Genomic DNA, 17,155 nt, shown 5'->3' with positions numbered 1-17,155 from the left:
CACCCGGGCCACACGGTTTATTATGAGGGGAACCGGAGTCAGGTAGCCGTTCTTTTCGCCCGAGCTTCGGGTTATTGTTCCATGTGGCCTCGGTGGGTGGACGGAAGTACGGCCCATCCTGCCGCCTGTTGTTCAGCTTCTGGGCCAATAAGATCCGGGCTACCGCTCAGTCCCGGTCCAATGAGAGCAGCTGGGTCCGGGCTCGTTTCGAGAGTTGGGTTGTTCAATCTGTGAGGAGGACAACAATCCGCCGCAGCTCTCTGAGTGAACTGGATGGATGGATGCTGACGATGGTAACCTTACTTTGCTTTTTTTTCCTAAATAAAAGGTGATGCAAATGTAGTAAAAAACAAAACAACAACAAAAAAAAAAAACGAGTGCAACCGAGGCCCGGCGTCCATGTCTCTATAGGCGGCTCTACGCGGAGAATGTCACCGGGGAGTTTTTAAACGGTTCGCTCGGGGAGCTTAGCCGTTAGTTAACGTTAGCGAACAACAACAACCGTTAGGTTAACTTCAATTGTCCTCGCTTAAAAAACGCGTTAGCAGCCGAGCTAATGCTACTTCTTATTTAGCAACTGGAATGGTCACCACTTTAAATACTGCAAGTATAACAAAGTGGGCTCCAGGTGAAACACAGCAAAGGAGGTTTATAGCAGGAGCTAAGCCCTGTGCAGAGCCGCTGCAGCTAGCGGCTAGCGGCGTTGGCTAACTTACTGCTGGCTGGGCTCACAGCAACAAAGTTGTTGGAGGTTCCTGGAGAGTGGCTCTCCGACTGTTCTTTGTTCTGGCTCAACATGGAGATGGTGAGCTAGAGGCTAGCATGGCTTGAGGAGAAAGCTCCCCTCCCCTTGAACCGGACAGCAGATAAAAACACACACAGACGCAGCGGAGATGTAGTAATGTTAAATATCAGGGTTAATGCGATTGTAATGTGAACATGCATGCGGCAGCAGCACAACATAACACGGGTTGTGTGCAACCAGGAAGGGACCAGTTGCCCTGACCCAGAGAGATCACGGTTTCTCTTCTTGAAAATTTTTCAGCGTTAAGCAGAGAATGAGTTGCACAAAGAGGAAAAACTGGTTTAGAACAGAACACCACAATGGATTAACCATGATATTTTAACACGCATACCCTTTTTGTATATTTTAAGGAAGTGGTGGTAGAAATAATTCTAATCCTTATTTAAAGCACTTGTTAAAATGCACCATGAAACTTTGTCAAAAGAATTTACAATTTAACACATGCTGAAAGTTTGTTGATTAGAAAGGCCAGATCAATTAAATGTGGGATAAACACCATGTTTGTGTGGGACACGTTAAAAAGTCTCCCCTCCTTTAACGTTTTTTTTCTGTCATAACCAAGTATTTCAGATTGCCAAACAAATTTGTCAAACATAAGTAAAAACAAAATTAATCTATTAAGTTACTAAACTGATGTGGTCCTTTTGTGAACAATTTCCATCTTTGTTAAATTAAAAATTAGTTGTGATTAATTGTATCTGTTGGTTTTAATTTCTGCAGTCAGGCCACTCAAGGATGATTTTTGCCAGAGCTGTGCAACCAAGACATTAAACGAAACATGAAGTTGGCGCACACACAAAAGAAAAATCTCAAACAAGCAACACACCTTGCCCTATCAAAAAAATAAAGCGAACAAATAAATCAAGAGCAGATGAGAATCAAGGGCACTGACATTTATCAGTCTGGAAATAGTTACAGAGCCATTACTAAGTCAAGTAAAGCCCAGTGAGAGCAAATGGAGAAAACATTTAGAAATGTTGCCAGAAGAGGATGGGCTACCAAAATTACCCTCCAATATGGCCGAGTTTAAACAATTCTGCAAAGACAAGTGGGTCAATACTCTTCAACAGTGACGCAAAATACTGTGTGGTCTTTATTGCCAAAGGTGGTAGATCTATGTCTTACATTTAAGGGGCAATTACTTTTTCACACAGGGCCAGATTAAGTTGGAAAACTTTTCCCTTAAATGAAGTGGTATTTTGTATTTACTAGGGTTGCCATTGTCTTATAAAATTATGTTTAAACAGGATCATTAACCATGAAAATAAAATCAGAAGAAATCTGTGAAGAGTTAATTACTTTTTCAGTGGACTGTATCCTAAAAGATAGTCAAACCTTTGATATCTAAATCAAAATATTAACACAGTAAATATGCACATTATAAGACAAAGCTTTTGGCATCACAAATATGTTGTATTTCTACTACTCCACTGTTAAAATTACACTATTTATTCTTGAGTTCCTCTTCATATAAAGACAGTTAATAAATTCAATTAAAACAAAAATCCCAATTGTAAAAGCCAATTTTTAAAGCTTTTACACGGGAGCCAAAGCTTGATCTCAGTTCATAATGAAACAAAGCTAACAATCAGAGCTTGGAAACAATAAGGAATTGCAAAAAATGATTTAAAATAATCATGTATGTAATCCTGCTAGATTTCATTCACAATCTTGTCGGTAGTGAAATAAATGAATACAAGGTAACCCTCCTTGTTAAAATAAATCTTTTATGCTTTTACTGACTGTATTTTGTTCAGAAATTGGAAAAAGCCTTGATTGAAATTCTTCATGTGAAACACTGCAAATGCCTTATTTGTGTAGCGTTATTTAGTGATGGCCTCATTAATTGGTCCATTATGCGACCTGTCATGGCTGTTTTCCAGTCTCCTCCTGTTGGTGCTGGTGCTGACGGTGGATGTGAGCGATCGGCCTGAGGCTTGTAGCTGATTTCAGATGATGTGACGCAACAGATCTGATCAAGAGAACTTCTTGTACAGTTAGTAAACCCGTTTCATTTCCTCTCTCTATATATGTATGCTCAGTAGCTTTGCTAATTGGAAGCGACAGTGGTCTGCGGCGGTTTGCAAGGGTTCAACTCCTTTGAACTTTTCTACCGGTCACATTTGCAGACCTGACTGTGTTTTATTGGGATTTTATGTCATAGATGAACACAGTGTAGCATATCCGTGAATACAAAAATTACAGATGGGTTTTCAGAAAATGTTCAGTCTCAGCTGTTCTGCTGTTCTGACCCTCAGAGGTCAGTGTGAGCACTGAACTGGGTCAGGAATAAAGTAGGGGAGATGCTTTTTGTGGGGTTTGGTTATAAAACAAGATCCCAGTTTACCATTTCCTCTACACCCTGTCCCCAACAGGAACACGGCATGTACCTAGTAATTATGTGTTTACAATTAATGCTATTGATTTTTTTAGCCTAAATAAACAAAATTAGATCACGCTCGTCTACTTTCAGCTCTCTTTTGAAACGCCAAAGTTAACAAAACCTGGTCAAAAACACTTGCTCTGTACTCCTCTCAGACGCCGAGTCGCAAGATGAAAATGTCACAAAACAGACAAGCATATTTGTGGCTTTTTTAAACACAATTTATATAATTTTGATGGCAGCACTTGCACTCCTGTGAGTAGCAGCAAGAGTAGCTCTCCTACTCCTGATACATATGGCGAAAGTGCTAGAACACAAAATTTTTGTCTTTCCCCTGACAAAAATCCAGTCATTGAATAAAAGGTTGTGATCCTGCTTGACTGTCGGAGGGGAAATACTCCCCCCAACAATATTAGACTGAGCTTGGTAAGTAAATGAATACATGATCATTAGAGAAACATACAGTAGGTAAAGACTTAAAGATGGAGAGAGACGGATAAAAAAATACAGATGTAGAAATAAATAAATGTAGACATAAATGGGCCAAACATCTGAGTTCTCGTATTCAGAGGCTTTGGAAACGTTCTTCCAGAAGCCAAGAAAGATTAATTACAGCAAAAAAAACATTTAGCAGATGATTACAGCTAACTAACTGTTCCAGCATTTATTCAAGTACTTCTTTAATAATTGTTAAATATATTTTGCTGGTAGTAGTGGTGGTTACATTGATTGCAGCAAGCTATTGTTCTATGGAGTGACTGGTGTCATTAAAAGAAAGCAATGAAAACAATACTTATCCAAGTGTTTGCCTTTGCACAACACCCCTGTTCACTCCACAGCTCTGCTGTTTATGAAAGAGTGGCTGGAAGAGATTTATTGTTGAAAGAAAGCCATAAGTAGTCATGTTTGCAGTTTGCAACATGAGCAAACACGCAGTCCTCCTTCATGCAGGACAGTGACTGCAAAAATACAGTCGGGATCAAAACGGATTCATATGTTAGACTGGCACAGTCAAAATTACGGCATAAATCAGAATGAGAATCAGTGGCGTGATGCAATGGTTGCTGTCCGCAGATTCTGCTAATCTGTCAGAGTTTGAGTTATTTTCTAAAAATAAAAAATGGATAAAAATCTGAGGAAATGCAGAGCAGGCATAGACCTAACCCCAAAAGATAACTGAAAGATTGTTCAACAATGTAGAGTTGTGAAAAAGTTTGAGTGGCATCAAAAGTTGTTGTAGAAGTTATTGCAATAAACGATAATGCTGTTCTGAGATCCATTTCAGGTATTATGTCACTGGTAGTGGCATAATAATGCGAGTTCACCCTCTCATAGTTCAATAAACTTGAAATCCTAAAAAACATTTAACATTTTAAATGCCCAAAATAAATAAAAGGTTACTGTAGTCTTTGTCAGCAAAGTTGCTCTGAAAAAAAGGAGCTTGTTGAGACTGAAACTTGTTTAGACTGATCCAGTTTTTGGAAGAAAGAGACAGAAAAAACTAGATCATGCAAATGGAAATGATCAATCTATCATGCAATTAATTGATTTATTGCTTATTTTCTACAGACTTAGTAGTATGATTACTTTTACAAGGAAATCATATCTTTACATTAACAAACCTGCACCTTTTCTTTCTTCCTGTGTGAATCTTCCATCAGAATGAGTTGCTGCTTCGCTGCAGGACGTGTGTCCTATAACTGAGGCCACATGTGCATCCGGACAGATGGATCGCTGTAAGCACGTGGTTCGCCTTCGTCTGGGCCAAGACCATTCCATCCTCAATCCACAGAAATGGCACTGTGTGGAGTGCAGCACCACGGATTCAGTGTGGGCCTGCCTCAAGTGCTCCCACGTTGCCTGTGGACGCTTCATAGAGGAGCATTTCCTCAAACACTTTCAGGAGTCCCAACACCCACTGGCCATGGAGGTGCGTGAGCTGGATGTCTTCTGCTTCGCCTGTGGAGACTATGTACTGAACGATAACGCAGAGGGAGACCTCAAGCTCCTCAGAGGCGCTCTCTCTACCGTCCGTAGCCCAGGTAGGCGGTCGCTGCGCTCCTCCACCGGGGGGGACTGCGGCCCCTGGGTGTTGGAAGGTGGGCCGCAACCTGCCATGCAGCTGGCCCTGCGCCACAGGAGGAAAGCACTCCTAGGAAAGATGCTTCAGACGTGGATTAGAAAACACCAAGAGGTTCAGAACCAGCGCAAGGAGAAACTTGAGGAGGCCAGGAGACAAAAGAAGGAGGTGAAAAGGAAACTCCTGGAAGACCTCGGCAACATTCCTCCCAGAAAGAGTGCCAGGCTTCTGACTCAGGCGCCACGTTCAACCATGACACTCATTCCTCGCAAATTTCGCGACCCCCCAGAACGCCTACCTCCACCTCCCAAGAAGCCTTCACTCCTCGCCCTGCCCCGCAGGGCGCCACAGATCAGCAGAGCCGCTAAGTTGAGGAGGTACTACTCCACGCACGCGGTGACGCGGAGGAGGCACGCTCCAGGTGTCACCGGTCTGCGCAACTTGGGAAACACGTGCTACATGAACTCAATATTGCAAGTGCTGAGCCACCTGCAGAAATTCAGGGAGTGTTTTCTCACTTTGGACCTGTGTGAGACTGAGGAGCTGCTGGCCAAGACCAACCACTCCCAGGGCGTGAAGGGGGTGACTGGAGCGGTCGTCAACAGCGGCACCACGCCGCCACTGTCGGAGAACCCTCTGGGACGCATGGGGAAGGCGGGGTGTTGGAATTTGCCCGTGGGCAAAAAGGAGAGCGTCGCCCCATCCCCGCAGGCTGCAGAACTGGTCCAGCCCAAAGAGCCTCGCTGCTCGACTCGCCAGCAAATGTCTCTGTGTCACGAGCTGCATACGCTATTCAGGGTCATGTGGTCGGGCCGGTGGACTCTCGTCTCTCCCTTCGCCATGCTGCACTCCGTGTGGAACCTCATCCCGGCGTTCCGCGGTTACGACCAGCAAGACGCCCAGGAGTTCCTGTGTGAGCTGCTGGACAAGGTGCAGCAGGAGCTGGACACGGAGGGGTCCAAGCGGCGGATAGTCATCCCCATCACAAAGAGGAAGCTGTCCAAGCAAGTGCTGAAGGTTCTGAACACCATCTTTCACGGGCAGCTGCTCAGCCAGGTGAGACCGGCAGCATGGCAGCAAATCCAGCTGTTCAGCACCGATTAGTAATGCTCCAGTCAGACTGTTTTTAGACCTAATACTGAATAAAATCGCAGATTTTTGTCATACCTGATCAAATTTCAGTCGATTTTTGATTTCTCCTTGCTTGCTTTTCTGAAAAAGAAATTGCAAATGACAGAAAATATTTCCAAAAAGTGATTTTTATTTCCATCATCCTCTCTGTGAGATGTATGGTGGAGCATTAGGGCCAGGCTATGAGGATCTTTATGAAAATCTAGTCATCGTATCGGCAAAATAAAGACACAATTTTATCAGAAAAAAAACAACAAAGCTAAAAATGTGAGGAAGAAGTCGTTTTGATGAGGAAAGGCTGCCAAAGGGTTATGAAGATCTGATCTCAGCAGTTCAGTCCGTGTCATTCTTTCTTCTAAATAAACAGTTGTTTGCACGGCCGTTTCAAAATTGTACTACTGATAATAATTTGATGCAGGTGTGTTTAAGATTACGCATTTCCTTATCTGTAAGACTTAGACTAAAGTATAAGGTCATAAAATGCTCAGTCCTCCTAATTTTAATTATTGTGTAGGAGTTCTCACAGTTACTTAATTTTCCTGATATTACGACTTTATTCTTGTAATTAAAGTCATAATTACCATCAAATTGACTTACATTCAAAGTCCAAATAAAAGGAAGCTGTAAAACACTCCTGTGGAACAACATGGTAAGCATAAGACATGCTGACATCACTCTGAACTTTGCAAACTCAAGGAGTGCATTGGTAAAACTAAATCCAGATTTTCTAAAAATGAATACAAAATTTAGTATTGTCTCAGCAGCAGGTACATGATTTGGTCACTTTATAGATACCAGGAGTATTTAACCAAGTTTGATGAATAAGAAATGTGGCTGCAGCAAAGTTTATTTAGTATAAACTTAGATGGTAATAACCACGAGGGGTGTGGTCATTAACAGAACAATTCTATGTGTTGTGTGGAATATTTTCCATTGTAATGAGATTTAATTTTGGCTTAATTTAAAATCTCAGTCCATATCAATCACCTGTGCTGGAGGCCAAATTTTCATCATTGTTATTATGCACAAAGTCATTCCAGGGGCCACAAAATGGCCCCCAGCCGCTCTGTGGACAGCCCTGATTTAATGAACGGGGGGCAGGGAGAGCAGACTTTTCTCTATTTGACTTCCAGGTCACTGAGCAGTTGAAAACTGGCCAATTCCAATCTATGGCTTATCTATTGGTGCAGCTCTATTGTAACAAGAAAAAAAAACATATTTATTTCTTGTTGCAGCTCATCTTTTTGTTATTTTTGCTTGTTTCTTTATATAAAAGACTTTGTTTCCTCTGACACAATGAAACATTTCCCTAAAGTCTGAGAAGAGCAAATGATGGTCAGGTTTCTTCTTCACCTTAAAAGCCATGCCTGTTTTTTCTCTGACAGTCATTCATTTCACTTCAAAATTGTAATTTTTCTTTAATTGGTTGCACAGCCTCTCATCAGCTACCAATTATTCAGCAGTCAGCTGTGTTGTTTGGGCTTTACTTGGTTTTAGGGAAACTTTTAAAGATCGTTTTTGTAAAGTAAGATTTTAATCATTTCAAACAGTTTTTTTTTTTTTGAAAGTTTGACTCTGTTGGACCCTCGACAAACTCCAGACAGATATTCACATGTGCAAAATACAGTTTCTATTTAAATGGCACCTTTAGCACTTGACAATTTTTTTAAAATTAATTTGTTTTTGTTCATATTGGACCCTTATTTCATACACAGCCCAGTTCTGATCTTTTAACTCTCCAAAATAAAAAAAGAGCTGTACCACTTCTGTGTGGTGCTAAATCACATTGTTTTCAAGGCGTCTGCAGTCTGAGCGGTCATGTCACGTTGTATCTGACTTTTTCATCACAGACAGGAGAAACGTGTCATAATTCTTCACCAGAAGAAGCCAGACATGGTAAATCAGGATGTGGCTGAACCAAGCAACGATTATTATGAAAATAATACAGAAGCTGCAGGCATGCGCCACAAAATGCCACTGCTACTAGTTAATGCTTTCTTTTTTTAGCTTATTTTTATTAGCCATCGGCTCCTATTGCTCCAAAATTTAGAACTGATCCAAAGATGGCAGCGTTAATTGTTACTTCTGTGAACAATGCACAGTTGTGTGACATCAGCGCATGCAGGTCGCTTTGGGTCGTAAATTGTTCAATCATAAGTCTGATTGCGGTCGCATTTTATTAGTAGTATAAACGGTCGCTTAGTCACAACAACCACTGAAGAGTGTTGTTGTTCACGGCAGCTTCCTCTGTTTGGTAATGGGGTGTTCAGTATAGGACAGTCGATTAATCTATCAATTATTCTGATGATTAGTTGGATAAAAAATTGGCACGTTCTTCAAATTTTTCATTTAGTCACTAAAGCCTTTTTCTTATATTACAAGTTCATTAAAAGATGCAAATAAGTAATTGAATTCCCTTTACGAATAAGAAAATAAAAATGTTAAGATTCAGAAACAGCATTCCTTTAATGTACGTTTTTTTTTTTTTTTAAATGTATCTGAAATGCAAAATAGTTATATACAGTTTTGGTTTAATTACTGCTCGGAACATGGTGTTCTTTCAGCTAAAGGCCTTTTCTGAGTCTGTTTACTCCAATTAGCGATTAATCAATTTACTAAATTAGTTTGCAATTATTTCAATGATTGATTAATCACTTCAGACCAGCCAGTTTCTCTGTGCATCTCTAATTTGGACACCACAGTAAAATTATCAGTCAGACCTTATTTATATGGTCCTCTTTAACAAAGTGCTTTATATGAACAGAATTTAACAGAAGTTGCATGATTAAATATAACAAAGAATTTAAAACGCTACATGATTGATTTTATTATCCACATCTCTTCCTTCCTCCTCTTGTCCTGCTTTTAGGTGACGTGTCTGTCCTGTAAGCACAAGTCCAACACAGTGGAGCCGTTCTGGGATTTATCGCTGGAGTTTCCAGAGAGATATCACAGCAGGAACAAAGGCCCAGGCGCCACCGCTTACCAGCGCAGCTGCTCCCTCATAGAGATGCTGTCCAAGTTTACAGAGATGGAGGCTCTTGAAGGCAACATCTACGCCTGCAACCACTGCAACAGTTAGTACAAGCTGCATTTTCACTCGATAACTTTCACAACAGAAATAAAAAGAAAACACCGTATTTTCCTGTGCACCTCACTATAAACCGCACCCACAAAGTAAAAAAACAAAAAAAAAAAACAGCTGGAAACGTACATATATAAGCCGCTGGTATCGCAGCCGCTCTCGGTTTTCCACTTAATAAATCTGCTCTTAAGGACGCAGCCCTCCGTCTCCAACGCCGAACCATGGATTCGTTCACGCCGAGTTTACCAGATCGATAACCTTCAACTTAAAGCGGCATCATATGAACTTCTTCATGTTGTTTCCATGATGAGGGGGTTTGAATTTGAAAACATTTCTCTGTCTTACCTGCTGCTAGCATGTGCTTGTTCTAAATGAAAAGCAGCGATTTCTTCTTCGGTTTCCAATTTTGACTTCCAATGATTCACTTCCTGCTAAAGAGCCCCCTGGTGGTTGAAGGAAAATCCACAGAAAAGCCACATGGTTCAAAATGGGGGGAAAAGTAGCGACTTAAAGTCTGGAAAAATAAGGATTTTTCATGTTTAAATTATTATTATCTACCAAGGTTATCCATTAAACAATAAGCCTCATGGCCAGATGAGACATTGCTCCCTCTTTTCAAGTTTGAAAGAGTCCAGAAGCATACAGGCAAAAGGGAAAGTTAAAGAAAAATCATTGTCTGGTTTGTAGAATTATAAAGGTTTTTAGTTGACAGTTCTGTGTCGAAGTTAAAGAAAACTTTAAATTGCCTCCTTATATGAAGTATTTGACCTGAACAGATTAAATGGATACTTGTTGATACCCAAACAAGTATCTGAACCAGATGAAGATCTGGTTCAGATTTTCTACTTCACAGTGTTTTACTCCTGATTTAGAGCCACATGTCGCCATTTTTGGACCCATCTACTTAACCATTCGGTATCTCTTACTTCTCTTGTTAAATTTATTTGATGGAAAATATTTTGGATTAATTGTGGAATTCAATAATCTATTATTTTTATGGTTCTGCTTCCTGTTGCAAATGGTTAACTCTCCTGGAACATGACCATTATAAATGATAATCAAATGTTAAGGATTTATTATACAGCTCTGGAAAAAATTAAGAGGCCACTTAAAATGATCAGTTTCTCTGAATTCACTCTTTATAGGTTTGAGTAAAATGAACATTGTTATTTTATTCTATGAACTACTGACAACATGCCTCTGAAATTCTAAGCAAAAATTTAGTATTTATTTCCAGAAAATGAGAACTGGTCAAAATAACAAAAAGATGCAGTGCTTTCTGACCTCAAACAATGCAAAGAAAACAACTTCATGTTCATTTAGAAACAACAATACTAATGTTTTAACTCAGGAAGAGTTCAGAAATCAACATTTGGTGGAAAAACCAGGAGGTTTTCAATGTGGTTCAGTGCAGAGGGCTCTTCTTTTTTTCCCAGAGCTGTTTACTAACGTCACAAGAATCCTTAAAGTAGACTCGGTAAGTTATAGAAAATCAGTAGTTGACAAAGCGTTTAGAAAACGTCGCCAATGTGGATACGAACTCATTCATGTCGGTACAAAATGTCCGCCGACAGACGGCTCCGTTTCATGACTGAAAGCATCTAGTATGAAAAGAAAAGAAAATCAAGGCTCTTTTTCTTCTGCGTTTGGTTGATTTGATGTAAACTAAACTTGCCTGGCAGGTAGTGTGTGTGGCGTTAAGGAGGGGAGACGGCGCTCACTGGAAACTAAGTGCTGCAGTTGATTAATGACACTCGAACATAATTGGTACAGAACAGGACTGCTGCTCAGGGTGATTGCTTTTTTTTCTTCATTTGAAGACAGATTTTCCATTTTGGTTAGAGTTTTATTGGTTGACTGGGATGGAGGGGGATATCTGCTTATGTCTGAAACTTACAACTTTTAAACCATTAATAATAACTATTTTATTAATAAAGTGCTTTCAAGCAAAGTGCTGGACATCTGGGTACAAAACAGACTTGGCATTTAGAATCAAGATCAAAACTGTTTCGTTTTGCAGGTTTATGCAACAAAATCTATCAGATTATTGTATAAAGACATCACTTTTCAGATTTACCGTATTTTCCGCACTATAAGACGCACCTAAAAACCTTCAATTTCCTCAAAAGCCGACAGTGCGCCTTATAATCCGGTGCGCCTTATATATGGACCAATATTGAGCCACAACAGGTCCAGCAACGGACTTTACCACAGGGGCCGCGTTTCATTGGCTAATGCCCATTTTAGGTCACAGTGCAGCTACCACGTGCGTGACCGTCTCACAAACACAAGCTACAGTAGTAAACATATAATGTACATTGTGGACCATCAAAACCATGAATGCCGACTTACCCAGCCTTGCAAGAACAATAGGCATCAGTGATCTTGTCCACAGCTATATTTATGCTGAGGGTGTGAGGATCTGCTGTTTTCCTCATCTATCGGTAGCTTTTAGCTGTGACGCGCACAATGTTGGAGGCATCCAGTGGCTCAAACACCTTGATGTTGTCCAAAAAAGATGACATGAACTTGTTGGTTCCCCTGTCCATTGTCGTGGCTGATATGTTGTGAAAATCCGGAAGAAATGCTACGCTAATTAACTCAGATCGAAATGAAAGACGTCATGTTTACACAGACATGCAGTAGGCTGCTTACGTAGTTGGTCCACTACGGTAAGCAGCCGCCAACTTCTTTTTCCCCCGTAGAAGAAGTAGTGCGCGGTGCATGCTGGGATAGTTGTCAGAACACTGGTTTGTTAATAAAGTTTGATAATACATTTAAAGGGGGGGAGGGGCAGGGGAAGAGAGACAGAGACTGCAGCGGCAGCGTGTCGGTTGGTCTGTGTTACCCAGAAAGCAGTTGGGCATAATATCGCAACACCAACACCGTGAGTGAAACAACGACTGGGCCAGCCTACTATATAAAGTACTCGGGGACCATTTCTTTATTAATGGGGATGTGTAATAATAGAGTATGAAGCGTCTATTCTATGCGCCTTATAATGCGGTGCGCCTAATGTATGAAAAAAGTCCTAAAATAGTCCATTCATTGAAGGTGCGCCTTATAATCCGGTGCGCCTTATAGTGCGGAAAATACGGTACTTTGTAATATATTTGAAAACGGTATATAATTTTAAATTTATCTTAGTTTGTGTTCAGTCAGTCAAAAGAGAAATACATTGTGGTTTGTGGTTGTACTGTAAGTAAATGTGAGAAGGCTCAGTGGGTGTGAACACAGGTCACTGTAGCTCCGTTATGTGCACTTTAACCATTTCTGTTTATTTCATTTGAATAATGCAAATGCCTGTTGCTCTGAAGTTTGAGAAAATTTAACTTAAAACATCTGAACAAAGTAAAATAACTTCTAAGTGCAGATTGTTGTTCTCCTAACTAAGAACAAAAACCATAGAGGAACTGGTCTTTTGTTGAAGTGATGTAGAATAAATTGCTGGACACAGTAAAGTAGTTCTTAAAAGAATGAAGTTGCAGATTTAATAATGTGCATTCTTTCATTATTATTTTGTGGAATAACTTTTAATTCTCTCTCCTGGTTTCAGAAAGAAGAAGAAAATCATCCCACAAACCCTTAGTTCTGTCAGAAGCACGTAAGCAGCTTCTGATCTACCGCTTACCTCAGGTTTTACGGCTGCACCTCAAACGTTTCAGGCAAGTTTCTCTGCCGCCTTTCCTTCCTGTCTGATTAACCTCTTTTTTTAAAAAAAACTACCCACGTTGCTCTGTGGTTGTTTCTGTGTCTGCGTCTTGTTTTTAATGCCAAATCTTCCCTGTGGCAGATGGTCGGGCCGGAACCACAGGGAGAAAATCGGCGTCCACGTGGCCTTTGACCAGGTTCTGAACATCAAACCGTACTGCTGCACAGACTCAGGTCACTCTGTCCACAGAGGAGGCTACACCTACGATCTGTCGGCTGTGGTGATGCATCATGGTAAAGGCTTCGGCTCAGGGCACTACACCGCATACTGCTACAACACAGAAGGAGGTGAGGAAACGCTCGTCCTCGTGTCCCGTCCCGTCGGGGTCGCCGTTTACCTTTTTGTCTTGTGTTCTTCAGGTTTCTGGGTCCACTGTAACGACTCTGAGATGAAGGTTTGCAGCGTGGAGGAAGTGTGCAACACTCAGGCCTATATTCTCTTCTACACCCAGAGGTCTGCCTAGGTACCTCTCTCGCTGTGACTTGTACTGAGGGCTGCATTTGAGGCGACGGTGTCTGAAGCTTTCCCTGATGTCACTTTGAAAGGGTTTGCCAAACGAGACGGTAACGAGGGCAAAGGGGAAGCCGACCGTACGGACGCATGTCAGCAACTTATCATGGGAAAGTTTGTTTCTGTCAGTAGTTCAATGCAAAGGGATGAAACTCTTGTCATATTTAGATTCATTACAGAGTGATATTCAGGTCATTTGAATTAAAGCTGTTTTGAAACCTAAAATTAGTTTCTCAAAAAAAGATTATATTACATAAGATCAGTTAAGTCAAGTTTATTTATATGGTGTATTTAAGGAACAAGGCAGTTCATGAATGCATTACATGATTAAAAAAAACACAAAGAAGAAACTTTACATTGGCAAACTAAAAATAATAAACTTGCAATCCAGAACAGAATTAATCAATGTACCACTGATTATAAACACTAAGCAGGTTGTTTTCTAATCTTGATTTAAAGGAACTCAGTGTTTTTTTGCAGTTTTCTGGATGTTTGTAGAGGCTGAATGCTGCTTCGCCATGTTTGGTTCTGGTTCTGTTGATGCAGAGCAGATCAGAACCAGAAGGCCGATACAACAGCAACAGAACTGTAAGGTATTTTGGTGCTAAGACGTTCAGCGGTTTATAAACTAACAGTATTTTAAAGTCTGTTCTCTGAGCTACAGGAGTTTAGGTGTGGGGTGATTTTCTCCATCTTCCTGGTTTTAGTCAGAACGCGAGCAGCAGCGTTCTGGAGCCGCTGCAACCCGTAAAGACGCTGTTGTAATAATCAATGCAACTAAAGTTAAATCCGTGGAAGAGTGTCTTTTTATCGTGTTGGGAGGTTAGTCTTTTAATCCTGGACACATTCTTCAGGTGACAGAAGGCCGATTGTAATAATGGGAAACTTCTATGACTGTTTTCTGCAGGCGGGCTTTTATCGTATTTATCATGATAAATTTCTCATCGTCACAATAATTTCCAATTGATGTTTGAAGAAAAAAAAAAACTGTCCATACTGTTAGAATTGTTAGCTTTACTTCTCTTCCACAGTTTGTTCAATGAAAGTATCAATAACTATCAAAAAAATGAAAATGCATTTAAATGCAGTTACTGTGCACAGTTTAGCAACTCTAATCCGACTTCTTCATTTAATGTTTTAAAAGAGCAGTATTTGTATTTTGGAGCTCTGACTGCCATGTCATGCAGTTGCAGTTTATACAATAACCTAAAGAAGAAGTAATAAATAGTTTTTATTGTTACTTTTATTGTTATTATGATAGTATCACGAAGCATCATGATAAAACTTTAACTCTACATCGCCCGCCTCTACGGTCCACTGGATAATCATCCATAAAATCACATTTGCATTTTTTTTTATTTTTTTTTATTCGTCTTGCGTAATATTTTACAGTTCTGAGAAACTGTATTTTGGGTTTTCATTAACTGCATCAAATTAACTAGAATAAATGCGTGGAATATATCGCTCCATGCAGTGTATCTGCGTACGGTGGGAGTTTTGCATTGAATTACTGACTAAATTCAACCTTTTCACGTTCTAATTTGTGGAGATGCGTCTGTGGTTGGAGATGAGACCGGTGGAGGTGGTGGGTAACTTTTGCCATGTCTAATAGTAGGCAAACTTTATTAATGTTTAGAGGGCAGGATAATGTCTGTTAGAGGGAGAGACCTTTTCATAAATGAGGCTGCAGGTTTTTCGGCCTGCAGGACGAACTTTTTACTTCATGGCCTGAAGACTGTGGGGGCAGGTCCTGTCCTGCTGAACACCAACACGTGTGTCCATGTTTTTACACCACAGTCAGGCTGGAAACGCCCAGACGCTCCACTGAGACAGCATTTTACATTCACGGGCAACACGGATTCTGGAGCTTGAAACGCTTCTTTTGTTTTCATATTTTAGTGTTACACGTTTGATCTCTGAGCACTAAATATGCGACCAGTCCAAACTCCGTGCTGCCTCCTGTTCGACTTTTTTAATTATTGTGTAATATCAAATATGAAGCTTTTAATACTCACCGTGTGTCATTTGTATTTCTCTTTTTTTTTCCTTCCTCTCCTCCAATGTACGCTGTGACTGGATACTGTGTCTTAATCTCAAGACTCTGAGAACATGAATAGTTTTTTTTTTTCTTTCTGTTTTAACTCCATGAAAAGAGGCGAATAAACTGAGTTTCCAACAAATGATGATGAATGAAGGGAAGCTGCAATTCTCTGGAGGGGCTGCTGGTCCTACTGTACGTTTGGCTCATTTATTCCTTTAAGAAGCAGCTCCTCCTGCGGTTTAACGGTTTGACCGCTGCACCTCTGTCTAACCTGCTGGCAGACGAGAAACAAATAATAAAAGAAAAAAAAAAACGGCAGAGGAAGGTGAATCTGAAGAATGTTTTTCTGGGGAGATATACCCGTTTTAAAGTCGTGCACCTGAAAGCAATATATTGTACATCGTTCATCTTTACAGGAAGTTGAAATAAAATCAGGAATTCCTCTGCTTATTATCCAAGGTTTTGTTCTTTGTTTTTTTTTGTTTGTTTTTTTCTACTCTGCTGTTTCTATCGAGGTCTTTAGAATTTGCTAGGTAATCAAGAAAACTGTTGTTTGATACGAGTCAAATGCAAAACACATTTGTGAACTCTGTGAAAGTTGGAACAATCTAAATGACGATGAATGTCTTACTTGATAGTGGTCAGTTGTGGCCATGCCACTGGCTCTGATCTCCTTGAGTTCTGTCTTGTACTGTAAGAATACCTGTCATAAATGTATTGTTCGTAAGGGTTTTGCCTGACAGTAATTATTAAAAAGACGACAAACGCATCTGAATGTTTTTATTTTTCCCCTTTCTTCTTGTTTTTAGCAGATTTGATGGTTTAAACCCGGGTGATGTTTGTGCTTTCGACATATCTGAATCACACAAGTAGGTCATCAGCAGGACTCCTGACTGCTTGCTGAGGAGATAATTCGGCCGTCCGATGCAGGTGCACAGGACTAAAGACGCATGGAAAGGTTGACACGCCTGATCTGCACACCAGTGAAGTTCTAATCTGTAAACAAATTCAGTCAAACGCTGAGAAATCTGATCTTTTTCTCGTCAAAACTAAGATCAGTCTACAAATGCATCAACAAAATGACCTTTTGATGCACTTCGAGTTTGTTCAACATCAGAAAGACCAGAAGATTTTTATTTTATCCTCATGCAAAAGTTAAAGGTGGGTGAACTTGCTTCTTTTTTTTTCTCCCCCACTTTCACCATTACTTAATCCTGTGCAAAACATTGCTGGAGCATCAGGAACAGAGAAGACACGATTTGTAAAAACAGGACATGATTTGGGGATTTTAAGATTATTGTCAGTCTGACTGGTTTGCTGTCAAAGAAGTATAATCAGATTTATTGTAAAAACTAAAGATTTTGGTCAGTGTTTCGTGTATTTAAGTTTTGCATGAAAGATGCACATC

At 40.4% G+C, this 17,155-nt stretch overlaps 1 protein-coding gene across 2 annotated transcripts; it reads left to right on the top strand.

The window, feature by feature from the left end:
- Positions 1-180: 180 nt before the first annotated feature.
- usp49 (ubiquitin specific peptidase 49) lies at positions 181-16,516 on the top strand. 2 transcript variants are annotated; one of them, XM_014997906.2, is made up of 7 exons: positions 181-293; positions 2,689-2,801; positions 4,850-6,324; positions 9,269-9,476; positions 13,041-13,149; positions 13,278-13,483; positions 13,556-16,516. In XM_014997906.2, exons 3-7 carry the CDS (start codon positions 4,915-4,917, stop codon positions 13,657-13,659), a joined length of 2,037 nt encoding a protein of 678 aa, XP_014853392.1. In that variant the 5' UTR covers positions 181-293; positions 2,689-2,801; positions 4,850-4,914; the 3' UTR covers positions 13,660-16,516. The 2 variants fall into 2 exon arrangements, with proteins under 2 accessions (XP_014853392.1, XP_014853393.1); XM_014997907.2 differs by lacking the exon at positions 2,689-2,801.
- Positions 16,517-17,155: the final 639 nt, after the last annotated feature.

This window comes from Poecilia mexicana, unplaced genomic scaffold, assembly GCF_051168715.1.
Source record: "Poecilia mexicana isolate PSO_F unplaced genomic scaffold, ASM5116871v1 scaffold_5, whole genome shotgun sequence".
Taxonomy (NCBI): Eukaryota; Metazoa; Chordata; class Actinopteri; order Cyprinodontiformes; family Poeciliidae; genus Poecilia; species Poecilia mexicana.
The sequence above is the reverse complement of the archived record's forward strand: the minus strand, read 5'-3'. Positions and strand labels throughout refer to the sequence as shown.

Coding starts and splice junctions, on each gene's coding strand:
- usp49 (XM_014997907.2), top strand. CDS start 4,915: ATGGATCGCTGTAAGCACGTGGTTCGCCTTCGTCTGGGCCAAGACCAT. Junction 6,325..9,268: donor ACGGGCAGCTGCTCAGCCAG/GTGAGACCGGCA, acceptor TCCTGCTTTTAG/GTGACGTGTCTGTCCTGTAA. Junction 9,477..13,040: donor CGCCTGCAACCACTGCAACA/GTTAGTACAAGC, acceptor TCCTGGTTTCAG/AAAGAAGAAGAAAATCATCC.